This window comes from Larus michahellis, chromosome Z (genome assembly GCF_964199755.1).
Source record: "Larus michahellis chromosome Z, bLarMic1.1, whole genome shotgun sequence".
Classification (NCBI taxonomy): Eukaryota; Metazoa; Chordata; class Aves; order Charadriiformes; family Laridae; genus Larus; species Larus michahellis.
Window position 1 is genome coordinate 64780001 of NC_133930.1, and position 17039 is coordinate 64797039.

At 40.2% G+C, this 17039-nt stretch overlaps 1 protein-coding gene across 2 annotated transcripts in view; it reads right to left on the reverse strand.

Moving 5' to 3' along the window:
• Positions 1–17039, reverse strand: part of MCC (MCC regulator of WNT signaling pathway) — a 204746-nt gene that overhangs the window by 37454 nt on the left and 150253 nt on the right. For both annotated transcript variants that reach the window (XM_074569176.1, XM_074569177.1), the window contains 4 exons: positions 15512–15675; positions 11270–11476; positions 976–1122; positions 562–651 (listed from right to left, as the gene is read on the reverse strand). In XM_074569176.1, the coding sequence (XP_074425277.1) occupies positions 562–651; positions 976–1122; positions 11270–11476; positions 15512–15675 (608 nt within the window). The remainder of the gene's footprint in view (positions 1–561; positions 652–975; positions 1123–11269; positions 11477–15511; positions 15676–17039) is intronic.

Here is a 17039-nt window from a genome sequence, read left to right on the forward strand (position 1 = left end):
TTTTACTATGAATTTTACACTGAATAGAACATTTACAAGTTTCCACTTTAAGAAGCTATTTTGATTTAAAATTCTGCTAACCAAAGGGTGAAGCCCACTATTTCATCATACATTTAGAAAGCCTAATATGCAAGTTATTTACTTTCTTGAAAGCTTAGCAAAAGGTCAGAGCTAAGTTCTTCAGCGAAACAAATATTAACACACAGTAACAACAGCATTATGGATTTACATTGGCATTACAAAGCAGACCCCAGTTCTCTGTTGATGAGAAGCTGCAAAATGCAACTGACCAGTCTTTTCTTGAAGAACAGTATTTTGGAGGAATTGACTCCAAAATTACCCTCTTCAAGTCACTCAGAGAATGGTTTCTAGCCACCAGCTATTAGAAAATGAGATCTTGACACTGGGTGAAATATTCTCTGTTGAAATGTTTTTCTCAAAATAACTTTTGAAGTATTTTCACAGTTGGCTCATATATTAATTTAGTAAAAAAAACCAATGCTGCTTTCAATGGAACATCCTCAGAAGGTATCATGCATGCACGTAATTATCAGTCCTTACCCCTATGCTGCTGATTTCTGATCCTAAGACAGGTCTATCAGATGATGAAGACTCCGATCTTGTCTTTGACAGCTTCACTCTCTCAGCAATCTGTAAGTCAGAATGCTGCACAGGTTACACAGGAACCCACACTCCACAAAGATCACACAAAATGCATTTGTTCATTAGCTACGCTTGCAAACCTGAAGTAAACTACGTAGCATTGGCACCTGTGTTGTAGCTGAGAGAATAACAATCATTAGCACACAATTCCTCTCTACAGCTCAAGTTCATGGGCCTGCTTAGGACCCCAGAAAACTCTCTGGGGATTCCAGGTATCTCGCAGTTAATCGCAAGCCTGCACAGCAGCTGTGCAAAACGAAACCCGCTTCTCCCAGGTAACGAGAAGCGTTACTGCCAGACACAATAGCTCACCTTGGCTATGGGAATGTCATTGCTACTGCTGCTTGTGCTCAGCTCTCCTGTGCTGGGGTTAATGGGCCGATTGGCAGGAGTGAGACGACTTGGGCTGGATGGGCCTGTTGCCTGCACGCTTTGCAAACGGGTTTGCAGTTCCCGAACCTACAACAAAACATAAGGTTCTGGTTTTTTCCACTTTTATGGTTTAAATAGTTCGGAGATTTTCTCATTGTCTAGCCAAGCCTAATGGCTTCTGGCTCAAGCGTAGAAGTTGTATTTTGTCCTGTGGCGGCCATGAGGTTTTCATGTGGGGAGCAGATGAATGGAGGTTGTTTTAAAATTTTATCGTCAGTTTTTTAAACCATTTGCAATGTGGAAATATGCAAATGTAATACTGTAGAGTAATTACTCAAAGTTTCAGTTTGTTTTATATAACCCTTTCAGTGCAGCTGTACTATATGCATAGAAATTACTCTCTGGGGTGAAGCTAACGCTCCAGCCCAAGATTATGATGCCTAAACAAACCAAACGAAGATCCTGTTGTTAATGGAAAGCTCCGGTGTTGAAAAAACGCTTGACATAAATATACCATAGGATAACTTTTTTATATTTAAAGGTCAAAGAAATTCAAATGTTAATCATGCTTTCATAACTACAGTTAAGTAAAGCTACCATATAGTGAGCAATGTACAGACAAGAAAATACCAGGAAAGTACCCAGCCAGCAGTCTGCAGAAGCACTCTATAAACATACGCTGTGAACACTGCATGGTCCTCAGAACAGATCAGATACTTGCAGAAGTGACGTCAAAAGATTTTCAGGACTAAAAAATGAAAAAATAAATAGTCTGCACAAGCCAAACTATAGCGGAGCTAAGGATTATCATGTTTACCTTGGAATAATTTTTAACAGACAAAGAATAAATGGTCTGCTTAACACAACAATTATGCCACAAGGTAAAGTGACAGGGCTCATTTTTCCCACAGAACCTCAAACAAAGAGCGTGAGATGAGAGAAGGGGTAGGAAACCATCTGAAGGGGAAATTTCCCTGAATATACAGTATTTACTTTTATACGCAAGTTTCTATGCCAATTTTGTTGGAACAGTCCATCTGCAAAACAGGACTGGTGAAATTTTACCAGAAGTCCAGTGAAATAAAAGTTCAGTCCGTTTGATATTCCCCTGTAGCATGAAGTGCAACTCTGACTCCTATTCTCTAGAACAAGGTGGGACTTTATACTAAATATAATACATTTACACAAAGAGCTGATTAAGCAAGCTGAAACCCCGTAGTCAAAAAATATCAACATTAAAGCCTAAGCTTGCTTCAGCTATCGGCCCACCAAGTGCATGGTCAGTGCTTTAGCAATCTCTGCTTGAAGAAGTGTCAGTCAGCAAGTTCTCTGCACGACTTATATGGATGCCTTCAACCTACTGCACCAAGGAAAGAGTTCAAACTGGAACTGTTTCCAGTCACCAAAGCAGTATCTTACGCCACATACGATCCCCTACAGTCTGCTTCTCCTTCCCTATAGGGTACTCGTGCCTCTTCCTCAGTTGTATGCAAACTGAAGGTCAGGTTGCCTGAGGACTTACTGTCAAAATAACAGAATTTTGAGGTATGTGCAAATTACAAAAAAGAAAAGAAAACCCCATGTGTTTTATGTAACAGAGCAGAACAATTTCATGTTACTAATAAAAAGCTGTAAATGGCAACAGTAAGAGCACATAAAAGCTAACTATGCTCCTAACTTCCCAGTTCAGATGTAGAGGAGTGCTGCACCTTAAACAAAATGAATCCAAACAACTCCATTGGTCCCTCTGTTAAAAAAAAAAAACAAACAAAAAAAACCCAGATAAAGTACACAAAACCTCAAAGCAAATCCCCAGCGTTTAAAGTAACTTGCTGCAAAATGGATACCGGTGCTCGCCCCAGAATTATACATCTTAACTGTAATTACATCATGAAGTTAACTGAGCAGAGTGTACAAAGTGCACATTCATAGCGTGTATCTTCTACATATTTGCAGCTGAGGCCTTGTTTGTTCATATAGACATATATAATTTCAACACGGGTATAGCTGCACTAATGCAAACCTTAAGGACAGAAGTGCTCCACTGATGCAAACCAATCGTTTCAGCCTGCTGATGTGCATAAAACTGAAATAAATCATGTACGCATGTTTCTGCTTGCAGATATGGAATGCCAGTGCAGATAGGATTTGTACTGTGGCATTAATACTGGGGAAAAAGAAAAAAAGCAACCCCGAAACGTCATTAAATCAAAATCACATTTATTACTATTTCTTTTAACCTGAGCTGTTCCAAATTAAATTCCCCAAGTGCTTAAGTTACAGCATTATTTAAAAGCAACCAAATAGGAAAGCCACTAGGGATGTATTCTTCATAAAATCAAATCCCTGCTTCAGTGTCTGACTTAAAAATTGCTAAAATATTCACCTATGCGCAGAAGCTAGTTCTGGAAGACTTCAGTCCAAAGGCAAGTAACATTTTAAATTTAAGGGCAACCAGGAAACAGAGTGTTAAAGTTGCTGAAAATGCTAGGCATTCGTTGACTCCAAAGTTTAAATCCACCTTATGTAAGGACAATATTATATAAGACTGTAATCATATCGTTTTCCTTTAGGCTATGTTTTATTACTGAACAGTGACTACTGGCCACAATTACAGAGCCAATTATTCTTAAGGATCTGTAAAATAACATTAGCAACAGAAAGAAAAATGAACACAGCTAAGACCATAGCAAGGCAAAGCTTTGCTCAGGAAAGCATTTATAAAAGAAAACTCAGAGCACAGCACAGTTATCAATCTATGCAAGTCATTGCTTTAATACTGTACCATAGAAGCCACCACAACTTAAAGAAACTGCCTGCTTACTCATGCTTCTTGATGTGTTTACCGATTCAGGCCTTCATTTGAGAAATTACATGCTGAATTAATTGCTATAAATAACTGCACTAACTTTAGCAACGCAGAGTACTGGATGGTAATTCTGAGCAGGATAACAGGGCAAGTTTGTCTGACCTCTAAAATCACCCATCTCACAATTCACACATTCACCAAGCCAGAACCTCATGACTGGGTTGCCCACCCACCCACCAGACTGCCCAGAGACCGCTTAGGTAACTATTTCTGGTCACCAAAACCTCCGCCATAAATAGAGCAGTATGTACCACCTCCTTGGAAAGTACTTTTCCACACTAGTAGTAATTCTACAGGAAAAATAAAGGAAGACCAATGAACAGGAATCAAGAAAAAAGAGCTCAGAAGAGCCAGTTCCTTCTCTGGATTGGTGAATGCATGAGTTATGAAAATAGTTTAAAAAGTACGATTCAAAATTGTCTGACCACCTCTGCTCAATATTTCTAACAGTCTGCACTGTCGTTGTAATATAAATTATTCTGAAGGTTACGTTTATCAGTAGAATGAAGGCAACTGCAGCCCTGCACAAGAGACACAATAAACACTTGGAAATGGGAGAGAGGGGAAGTGCAGATCTTACAGGAAATGGATCGGCCAAATCTGACGGGTGAAGACAAGCAAAGAAAAAAAACCAAAAAAGTTCCACTGAAAGACAGGAAAGTGGATTTGTGAGTTGGGGAGGAATAACAAGGAAAGATTTAAAGAAAAGATTTCTTCAGCCCTTGCATCACGCCAGTTTAAAGACGGAAACACCCAGAAGGATATAAAAATTGCCATTACGTCCTAAACTCTAAATTGAGATGGAAAGTGGCTGATAGGCAGATCTAATTATATGACCAGGGGAAAAAAAAGGAAGAGAGAACAGAGGAAAAAAGGAGAAATTCAGGGAAACATCTGTGAAGCTCACAATTAAAATAAGGAAGGAGCAAAAGATTTTCTAAACAGCTGGAGGAAGTCCAAAGGACTACAGAAGTAAAGAAGCACTGGAACCTTGTAAAGAGCAGGAGCAGGGGCCTTAAGTGAGGCACAAGGCAACAGAGCCGTTAAGACTTCAGATCAATGGATAGCCTAGATACCAAGATAAGTCAGGTGCAAAACAGACATTCTCAAGTTATTAATATAAACTGAAATAACTGGAAATTTTATTTATTAATATTTAATGTTTAGCAATATGAAGCGATTGTTTAGCTGCATTTCTAATTTTTTCCTTCGAATGCTGAGAATGGGAGTAGGAAATAGGGAAAAATAAAGCATATTTTCTCATGGGTACCTTAAGAGCTAGATAAAATCATAGCAAGGGTAGAAAAGAAAAGGGGCTGACACACTACAGTGACGTTGGATTTATGAAAGACTTCATAAGCGACTAACAGACATCATGGACACGTTTGCAGAAATGCATAGTGGCTTATAGAAAATACTTCAGCAGAATATGCTCATTATCCATAATCATGTATCTAAGAAACATGGTTTTAGTCTTTGTATTTTACACATGCATACTCACAACTGCATGATTTGTTAACATATCCTAAACAAAAAACTACAGCTACAAACTGCCTGTTTTTGTCACTGATTTCCACATCCAAAGGACACCTGCTGCTTTTGTTCCCAAACCAGTTTCAAATAAGGAGTATGCCTGTGATTCTTTTCCTTCTACCCTACTTGTGACCTGTTTCATCATGCGGTATCTTTGAACCCTTCGAGTAATAACATTTTTTTCCCCCAGCATTTTAATACCACTTCAATTTTTTCCCCCTGCTACGCAGAGGAGGAAGATGAAGTACCACAAACCACAGGAAGTGTGTATACCTCCCCCACTTTCTAATTTATTCACGCATACAGCAAATCTGTAGAGGGGAAGATGGAAAATGAAGTATCAGCGTGACAATTCAAGCTGCTCTGAGGGGTGAGGGCCCTTCCCAGCCTAAAGCATCCCTAACCTTTCCATCAGGCGTAGTGGTGATTACGTTCAGCCAGATAATTTTCAGCCCCTCTTAAATTGTTAGCACCAGAGCTAACAAGGTCTGATTTACTACAAGTCGTCTGTTGTGGTTGACTGAGTATGGTAAAGACGTTCTTCCTGGTATTTATAAGGGCAATCTCCTCCGTGAATTCTCTGGAACTGAATGAGGTTAGGCCTGTTACTCAAGAGTTCAAAAGAGACATTTACAGAATCTCTCTCCTCTGCAAAGATGTCTCCTTTCAAGGAACAAGTAAGAACTCAACTGTCACTAGGAGCGCTACTCCTCTGGCAGATCTGAAAAGCAACCTGCAGTTTGAAAAATTATTTTGAGGAATACAGAAAGGGAACACCACACAAACACAACACGGGAAAACAGGTACTCTGCTAGTGTTTATACCTGCAGCTTTTTTGAGTAGCAGGAGAAGCTACAGTGCACTGGGTGATACCAAGCAAGCACCCCACTGCTTTTGATGCCTTTCAGACAAAATCCCACATGCAGTGCTCCACGAGGAAAGATCTGGGTGCTGCACCTCTATAAAGGATGCAAAGCAAGGAAAACCACGGACATGGTAGGACGTGGCATGGGAAGTGAAGGGTGGATTCCCTAAAAGCTCCGAGCACAACTGACATGTTTTGATCCAAGCGAGCACACAGTGGAAACAAACACAAGCGAGGACAGTAAGCCTATCTCAGGCTTTTTTTCATTTATTTTCAGATTAATCACTGAGCATTTGCATACAAGCCTGGAAACAGAAGCAAAGCCCTAGTTCGTTAACAGCTAAGCAGAGATACTGCTGCATAAGCAAATACCATGCAACTGAAGGAGGCGGAGAATGGAAATAGCTTTTGGCTGCTACCTCAGGTTTCTGGTGCGCACCAAGAGACGGGGAGCCAGAACAGTTCAAGGATCGCTTTAAGCTGTGCAAGCTGATAATAATCTCTGAAGGCCCATAACATAATCAGTGTTCTCTGGCAATCTGGAATGATACCTTCTGATCCCAACACAAATGACGCCAAAACAAGGACAGTCGAGCAGCTTGTGCCAGTTTTGTGTCATCTGAGAACAGCGTGGGCTCAGAACGCCTGCGAGGCCAAGGACCTGACTCCTGCTGTGGTTTGGGTAGGTTTCAATGCCTCGCAAGAAGAAGGTATTTTGGGACAGCCCTCATGCTAAAAAATGAAATTTCTTGGAATGGGGGCAATCTGGCAGCTGGAGGGATCATGCATTAAAATGGCACTTTTCTACTCCTCTGCACACTATGTTTTCATGAAGGTCTTAAGTTGAACATAGGTAAAATATTAAGTCTGGTTTTGTTCTGGTCAGTTTGGTGAATTAAGTTGAGTTTGGAGCAGATACAGAACAATCCTCCTAACTACAACTGAACAAGTTGACGTATGGCTTATGCAGAGAACACACTTCACAGACTTCCAGAGCTGGAACCGCCTTTTCACCTTAGACTTAGTCCTTCAGAACAGCCTCAGGGAACCCTGAACGCTGCCTGCACCCACTGCTTCTGATGACAAAGGGCTGCTTGGGACTGTGCTGAGGCACTGCTCATCCGGCAACTTTATGGGCAGTAACTAAAAACCCCACAACTTCTACTTTGCAGTTGTGATGGAGTTTATATGCTGTACCAGTGCTGCTCATCCGACTCCCCCGGAGAATATAAGAGATTTTGTGTAAGAACACAAATATTACTTTTTCTACTACTATTTAAGCCTGTTACTACATATAGAAGCTGTAAATAGTGCTGACCTGATTACAACCTTATTCTCATGTAATAAAAATATTAATCCCATGAACTGGTACAGAAGTTCCCCAACATCTTATCTGTATTACTGACTTCAGGATTACGGTCAGCTGTGTGTAAGCAGTTTCTAGGGCATTGACTGGCCCAGGTTTAAATAAATTTTATTTTTAATATGGCAATATAATACAGAGGTAAAATAAACCTCTGCGTTATGAAATTAGCTGCTACACTGCAGGCACCCTACAGAAATAAGTGATTACCTCATTTACTAATGACTCGTGAGAAACAAACTCCATATGTAGGTTGTTCCTTAGCTACTGTTCTAGAAGGCGGCTCGATCTGTTAACTGAGCACAATAAATACCTAATTAAATTAAATCTCCAACAAGCCTGAGAAAAATGTATTGAAAGCACTCTGCTTGATTACAGACATTGGTCTAACGTAACAGACCTATTGATCTGGTCGACTTCAAGCTTATTCACTTCACCCAATTTAATTTGAGAAGAACAATAACTAAATTTTGGTTGGATCTCCTTTCCCACTCTCCAGGGAAATAATCTGAAGTGACTCTGAGTTCAGGTGGCATACAGAAAATATTTAATAGGTCAAAGAAAACATTTATTTTGTTGCAACTATGGACGCAAAGTTACATTAAAAATGCAAATACGTTTCCACTGCAACAATTACATAGTGCTGCTGACAGGGTCATACACCGTGAACAAACTTCTCTGGCGGGGGCAATAAACCAGTTGTTCTGCAAGTTCAGGATGATATTAAAAACCATATTTCAATAAAGTACTGTATAGGTGCAAGCTAAATGAAAACAACTGAAAAAAAATCCCCAACCTGCCAGCTGAATATAGAGGCTGCTTGATTTTGTGATGCTTTGTGTCAATGCCACATTAACCCTCCATCTACTGGGCAAGACATCTACCCCATCTGTCTACGAAGAATTTCCATAATCAAAGAAGAATTAACATTTTAAATGGCTTGCTGTATACGAAAGACAGCTCCCAGTCTCCACAGAGCACTTCAAGACTTGCCCTGTCCGGGGTCACTGGTCTGAACACAGTTCGGGTCAGTAATGCCCCGCTGCTGCTGTCACCCGACAGTTGCTCTAGCCACTTGCAGGAAACAAGCCGATGACCTCAATTCTGTTTCCACCCGAGATGCTTCCAGAACAGAGAGACAACAGGAGCACATGCAGCATCCCTGCTAACAGTTCCAACAGGACCGGCCAGCAACTACTAGATCATCGTGTTTAACATGCTATCCTTTCAGTCCCAAGCCCTGCCTATACTAAGGAAATTGTGAAATATTCAATAACATAGCCAGTACTTGGGTGGCTCCACAAACACTGGGTTCACTGGGGATTCCAACAGACTGACCAAGTCAGCCAGTATCCGCACGCACAGAACTAAACTGCATTTTCCTCATCATCTAATCCAGCCCTTTGCTACTGCTGTCAGACAGACAAAACGTAACAGTTTGGTGCAGAGATACGAACGCTAGCTCTAGAATTAATGCAGCTGTATTAACTGCACCAATTTAAAGTACATTTTTTTTATTTCCTTTAGACACAATCCTAATGTAACAATCCTGGTTTTAATAGGTATCCCTGCATGGTCATACATTCATTATACAAACATATCTTTAATACTTTACTTCTTAAGTACTTTACTACTTAAACTACTACTTCAATACTTTAATACTTAAAGCTCCATTTTCAAAGCAATTAGTCTTACTCCTCACTGTTTCTTTAGAACCACAATCCTCTTGTCTGTTAGACACATCATAGTCTAATTTCTGGCCTAATATAGCCAGATGTGGCTTATATTGCTCTGCTCTTGCTCCAGTTTTGTCCCTGAGTCTGAAAAGACATTAGCTCCCATTCTTACTTGCTTTCTCCAGCACTTTTAAGGAGAAATCAAATTCAGATTTTGCTTTGTCAAGTTGAACAGGACACTCTCTTTAAGTCACTTCTCCATGTAAGCTGCCCATTCCTCTGACCATCTTCTACACCTTTTTTTTGCCAATTTAAACTGAACCTCTTCAAGCATAAGAGATAAGAACTACATATAACATTCCAGATCAGATCTCACCACTCTTCCATTAGTCTTTCCAACGTCTACTGGAAATACCTTCTCTGAATTTGCCACCATGCATCAAAGGCTCAGCCACACTGATGCCTGAAGATACAAACACCAATTCCTTCCCCTTTTCTGTTTTTCAACTGAGGAGCTTCTGGCTGTCAGCACAAATTCTTTTTACCAGTCTTTTCAGCACCTTAACTTGCACTCCATACTTCTCAAAATTTATTTATTTTCTCACTTCTTTCTTACTTCTCAAAATTTATTTCTATTAATTCTGTCCTCAAGGTCACCTGTTTTTCCCTTGTTTGATATCCCAGTATCGATCTGTATCTTCTGTAGTGTCAATATCTGCATTTATGTAAGCAAGTTTCACAAGCACACGCCTCCATTCTCTGCCTGCTTCCCGTGCTCCAATCCTACAATAACTCACCAGGTGCATAAATGCTGCTTCTGTAGCTCAAGGTGTAGTACTGCCTCTGTTTGAAAAGAAGCATCACTATAAAACCAATCCACAACCTTCAGGACTGAAAATGACTTACACTTAACGGTATATAATTTTACAGAGGAATAGGTGAAGTGGTCTTGTTTTTATATGATAGCAGATGACTATTCTTCCCTCATCACACATACCTTTTTTCAGTGTTAAGAGAGGCTAGAGAATTTGCCAAGGCAATTTGTGGCTCAACATCTGAAGACTGGAAGTCTCACAAACGCAGTGTCATGCTAAAATGATACAGTCACTACAGAACAACGTTGTTTTAGAAACACAGCATTTGCATAAAAAGTCAATCTGCTCCTAGGAGGTAAAGAGCAACACTTCCAATAATTTTACCACGATGCGGTGGTCCAAATTGTCGCTCAAATTGAACACAAACTTGAAACTGCCTGTTTTAGAAACAAAATTATTTCATATCTAGCCAAAACTCTGCAGATTTAACAGGGACAACGTTCACACATTTTAAAAGTAACAGAGACTGAGATCACATTCTCTTGGATTTTTCATCTTTTCTGTGAACAAGTTTCCAGTTTTTTGTTTTGCTTTGTTTTGTTTTTTTACTTTGGACTCCACACAAAGCACGAGGCCTTTATCTGACCTTGCAGCACCACAAAATGTAGACAGGGAAGCAGGACATGGCTGGGACTACTCATTGTTCAGTTTTGAGAATTATTACCCACTGACAGGAGTCCTGCTCTTTTTCTTTCTCCTAATCACAAATTGAATTACCATCAAAAACAAAGAAATATTTGTTGTTTACAGGAAAAACAAAAAAGCCTCACAGGAAAATTCACTAAATGAACATCTGCTTTCTCTATAGACAAGTTACGTATGCTTCCTTGGAGATGAATATCAGGTTTTCTGTTAAGACATGATTTCTGACGTGAGGTGGTTGTACACCTTGGCTGTTCATCACAGTTTTGTCCTAGTTCTGTAACTTGTATAGGTCAACTTTAAAAACAAAGAGCCCCCGAGCCAGTACAGGAAGTGAGATTAAAGAAAAGCCTATTCTGGTGACAAAATTACACAGGCTAGAAGCCACCATCATCTACACGGCAGCCTTACCCTTCTACGCAGTCTGTCCCTTTCTTCACGAATAGCATTCATGGTGGCCTTGGTCCTGTTCAGCTCCTCCTCTTTGCTACACAGCATGGCCGTGAGGCTCTCATTCTCTTCCCGCAAGCCAGCGAGCTCCTTTTCCCATCGAGACCTCTCTTCAGATAGATTTGGATAAAGGTCACGTCCCAGAACACCCTCAATCTCTTCCACGGTCTGCAAAAATACAGTCATCAAAAACCAGAAAGAAGTAGAGAAAGGTGACTGAACAAGACTAATGGTACACAGGACAGACGCCTGCAACAGGCAACTATATATACTTATATGTACATACCCAGCCCCACAACACCATTAGTTTGCTTCTTTTGCTTGGTAAGTAGTATCAAAAAATATTATTGCTTATTTTGTTCGATAGTTTGACCATTTTATTAAAATATTTCATACTGACCAACACCAAAGCAGATGGATGTTTTATATGCAAATAAAACATATGTTACCCGTGAGTGACATAATGAAAAGTTGGTTATTTATTGTCATCAATACATTAATCTTAAAGAATAAATCATGGCTACAGCAAGATTCCTTAGCGAGGAGGAAAATACAAAAGGAAAAAAACCCAATTTTTAACACCTACTTCAAGATGCCTCTATGGAAGAAGCAGGCACAAAACTTTTAACTTTTGTCAGGTTCAGTTTATCCTTTTAAATCCTATTTCATGTCTCTCTCTCACAAAACTGCAACATGTTTAGAGTCATAAATATAAAACTCCACTGAGAGTATATGCACTATAATTCTTCTTACATATTTGGTAGTAAGCCTAAATTACTCTTCTAAAAGAGCAACGCTTTGCAACATCTCTGTAAGATGAAAGAAGCCTTATATTAGTTTCACTTGGACCTATACGTCTCAAACTATGACAAGGTAAGTTATTTCAACACAACATGAGGATGAGTTCAAGTTCTGAACAAGCATAGGGCGGTTAATCTCACAATGTGAAGAAAAGCTCTGTAATGGCAGGAGCATTCTCACTTGAGGATGCCAGCTTTATTTTAAACTGTGCCTCTTGGTTGCTGTCTTCTCCTCCGTCTTCTCCCCTCAAAACTCCTCTCCTCTTTCACACAGTTCCCCTGCTGTTTCCTCACCCCTCTAATGCCAAGTTCTGCTGCTGCCTCCTTCCTCCTTATTCCCCATGTTCCTAGTGTTGCTATTTTTCCAACAGCTTCCTTTCCCAACCCTCTTCTCCTCCTCAGAGTGCTACCGTGTGTGATAAGCCTGGAGCAACACTGAAAGAGGAAGGACCGTCACGAGGACACAGCAGCTGTGGCTTAACACCACAGAGGTATCTTCAGACAGAGAGGCTGGTTCTCCAGAGCCCATTGCTACCATCTGCCCACACAAGTACAAAGTTCAGGCAGTGAACAGCAGCATCAGCATGGGTCTGACTCTCGTACTTAGGGCCACCCTACAGTCCTTAACAAAGCAGAGGGACCTCTGTGCTTGCTTCTACACTCTTTCATTTTGACATGATCAATAACATTTGGCTGACCAAACTACTAATGCAATCCTCCGGTTTGACAACCAACATGCTACCATCCTCCATGGTAAATAAAACATAAATATTGTACATGGATATATCTGTTTAAACTACTGGGTTGTTTTATTTTTCTTCAGAGCAGTATCACAGAGCAGTTTTATCCAGCATGCTGCTGTACAGCAGATAAATTCAGGTACAATTTCACGCATTATAGCATTGAATTACAATGTAATGTTTGGAGCACAGGGCAGGATGTCCTGTCGTGGTAATTCCAGTCTTGTCCCTGACACTGCCATCAGTACTCTGCCTTAGTGTTGTGTTACAGACATGGTATCAGATTAAATCAGCAAGTATCAGGTTTAAAAAAAGCAAAAAGCAGCACTTTTTCACAAGGCGTAATTCAAGAGTAGAATTTATTCCTACCAGAATTTACGGAGGCCAAAAATTTAGTTATGTTAAAAAACACATTAGATACAAACGTGGAAGAAAATTTCCGCCCATGATTATTAAACGCAAAGACATAATCTCTGGCTCTCCTAAACCCACCTTGCTAGAAGCATCTTTGAAGGAAGGAGAAGGACACACTATGTGTGTCCTTTTTGATGCAGTTTTTCCATTGGCATCTGACACTAGACAGATGGACTTTGGTCCAATCCGGTGCAGCTGTTCTCATGTTCTAAACAGTTCAAGTTTGTAAATATTTACATCTCTTTTTTAATCCATAGAGTTTTAGTGGTAGGTGTCTGTTACTGATAGTTATTTACTCTTCAAAATATACGAAGCATTAACCAGCCTACTCTGTGGAAATTTTCTTAAACAAAGGGTAGTTTTGTAACTGTTCAGTTTATCAGACAATCTGATAAACCTCATTTCAAGGTCTTTTTGTTCTTTGTGGGACAAAACCAATTGAGCTAGCCAGTGTCACATGATTCGTACGAAGCAAAAAATAAATTTACCAGCAGCAGCATTACAAGAAACCCAGTGAAATGTAATCATCAAAGCAGAAGGATTCAAAATGTTTAAATGCATTAGTTCACTGCTGAAGAAAAAAGTCAACAGTCAAAGTAGAAGACAGTCAGAATGTTTCAGGTTTCCATTCATGATTACACCTGTTTTAAAAACCTCCCAGTTCTCTGTCTGAGGAAGCAGGAAAGGAGAAATGACCTGCAGCCGCGGGTGGAATTGTGGAGAGGGGCTCTACGTGTAGGTTTTGCTATATTAAACACATTGGTGACAAACTTCCCTAGCACATCATCAGAGCTTGTCAGAGAGATTCCTGTCTTCCTGAAAAGTTAATAACCTTTGCATGCTTTCACTTGTCAAACACAAACAATCCCAGGCTCTACAGCACAGGCAGTGGGGAAAAGCCTTCACCAAAAATGGCTATGCATGTAGAGATCACATGAAAATAAAAGGCCTGCATTTTGGACCAGGAAGAAGCTGCTGACAGCTACTTATCATTACAAAAGTTTGACTGTAGTTAATTTGAATTAACAGTAAATAATGGGGTTAAAATAAAAAGCCTGTGAATTAAGTTTATGGCAGCTATTCTGACATTTTATTGAATCCATCTCCTGCAGAATTTTTCATCTGATCTTACTTCAGAGACCTGTGTGGACCTCACACAGACCAATCTCTACCTGTTTTCCAGGACCCATAATCTGTCTTGGTGAACACTGACTTCTGAGAGCACTTAACCCTGAAACTCCAGATAATACTGGGTAACATTCAAAGTATTGATCCTAATCCTCCAAGACACTCAAATAAACTGCCTTAAGAAGGTTCCCAAGAGTCCCAGAAGTCGGTCTGTCTCTATCAAGTCTATCAAATATACCCATGTTCTTCGAACTACTACTCAACGTTAATTTCTTTGTAGGCAATTATATTCCTCAGGCACCACCAGGGACAGAGGGAACCTTTCCCAGCAGTATGCCAAAGGGCTGTCTAAGCCATCTAGAACGGTCACAGAGCGCTCCACTTAAGAGAAAAATGTCAATATATTTGTTCTTACATAAATGAGTCACTGACACCTTTCCATCTGACACAAAGAACTTGCTCAGCGCTTCCCCAATACAGTGAGACACTCTACAGTTCCCCTGCTTTCAGGTTCTGAATCGCAATCCCTTCATTACATGTGCTGTCAGGCATCCCTCCTCTTCTTCTCTTACATGCACAGTAAAACCAAGACATACAAGTATCAGTTGAACTATTTGTTCCTGTGTCTGGCTTGTCTCATTAGAATTAACATACCACACACGATTTGTGTTAAATACTAGCTTCATGTTTTAAGACAGCAAAGTCACAACTTGCACACAGTTTATGGCATCTTACCTTCAAATTTCAGCGAGTTATTACATATTGTGTTTTCGGTTACTGGTCAATGACTAGCTGTGTGACCAAGTGATAACTTGTTTGCAAGATAACCTTCAGAAAGTAAATTAACTGCTGAGTGTCCCCGTTTCTCTTATCTCCGAAATAAGCATAAGACAAATAGATTTCTGATTTGAGATTGAAGGTCTATTAGTAGCTCCTCCTGCTCCTTGGAGAATTCAGTGTGAAACAGGTGTACTACTGCTTACCCAGCACACGCTGTGAGCTGGTGTTGATTTCTGTGAAGTACTTTGACACTTTTGGAAGTAAAGCGCTATTACTACAGAATGCGATCAGGTGTCTCAGGCAATGTACGTGCTGCATTTAGAGCCTAAGGTTGCCGTTACCTTAATGGCTAAATCACAATGTTCACTGGCGGTAGTGAGTTGTTCAATATGTCTATCCACTTCTGCCACTGATAAACTGCAGCTGCTTTTCTTCCTCCCGCAGACAACATTTTCCAGACCTGTCAGCACTCTTTGCAGTTCTGAATTCAAGTCACTACAGTTATCTAAAAGAAAGCAAAGCAAAACAAAACAAATATCGCAACAATTAGTGACTCAGTGCAAAAACAAACTCTAACCCAGGAAGCGCCTGCTGCAGAACAGCTAGGACTGATATTGTTCTAGGAATGTCCTTGCAATCCCTCACTTCTTCCTCACCAACTGATAGGCTTGAATACCACAACGACATTAACTGAAATCACGAGTTACCTCCCATCTGACAAATAACACTCCCTCTACTTATCTGTAGTGTTTATTCTTTCTTCAAAAACCTCTCTTTTCTAAAGGTCAACATTTTAAGACACCATGTGCTCACATGCTATGCTATTTCTTTTTTCTTTTTCTTTTTGCCATTCAGGGCCTATTATCCTGATTTTATTACCCTCAAAGCTTTTCTTCCCTGTAAATTCAACATTTGCTTTCTGCTAGGTACATTCATTGACATTATGACTTGACATTTTTCAGAGGAATTTTTGTGGTTGTACTTAGGTACTGCCTGATTTTAAAAACCCTGGTGTTCACAGAAATGATCCCTACTCACTATCTGAGAGCCTATATTTCATTTTTATAGCTATTTCTTCTTCAAATCCAACTGAAGAATGTTCAGGGATCATAACAGCACACCTTGCTGTTTGTTATGTTCCGTACTACAACCCTATTAGCAGCATACATAACACCGCTATTTTAATTATAAAATGCAACAGAGAATCACTTTGGTTTCTGTCTTTAGGCAAAGCTCTTCTAGTGCCTTGGGCACGGCCACCGCATCCTCCGTTTCTGTGAGAACAAGTGGGTCTCAGTACCTTGGTAGCTCACTTCATAAATTGTTTTTGGTTCTCTTATGCTCACATCTGGCAACAGACAGTGGCAGTTCCTAAGACAGACACGTGGTAGAATTCACCCTTGTGCCATCATGGATGTCCTAGTTAGTTCTTCTGGCCTACTTGTTAAGAGTTTGCAATAACTACCAGCAGCAGAGCACACAAGGGGTGCACTATGAGACAGCAGTGCACCAGCAGTTCCTATACCTTACTGAGAACAGCAGCACGCACTCTTGCTGGAGGGTTTTATTTCTACACTACTGCTGCAAGTGTTTCACCATGATCAAGAGTTCCCTAGGAGCCTCATAGCTGTGGTTCTTATAGGGGACTAAAGCAGCGTGGCATTGAACTGCGTCTGAAATTTAACAGACATGAGACACCAGATTATTGTAGACTGCCTTGAAATCTCGCTGTACAAGAGAAGACAACACCAAAGCCCTACCCCCAAAACAAATGCTGAAAAGTAAATTACTTTGATTTTTTTTTTTTTTGTAAAAATACAGGGAAAGAAAAGGAAGGAAAACTAAAGGAAACAAAAGTCCTCACATTAG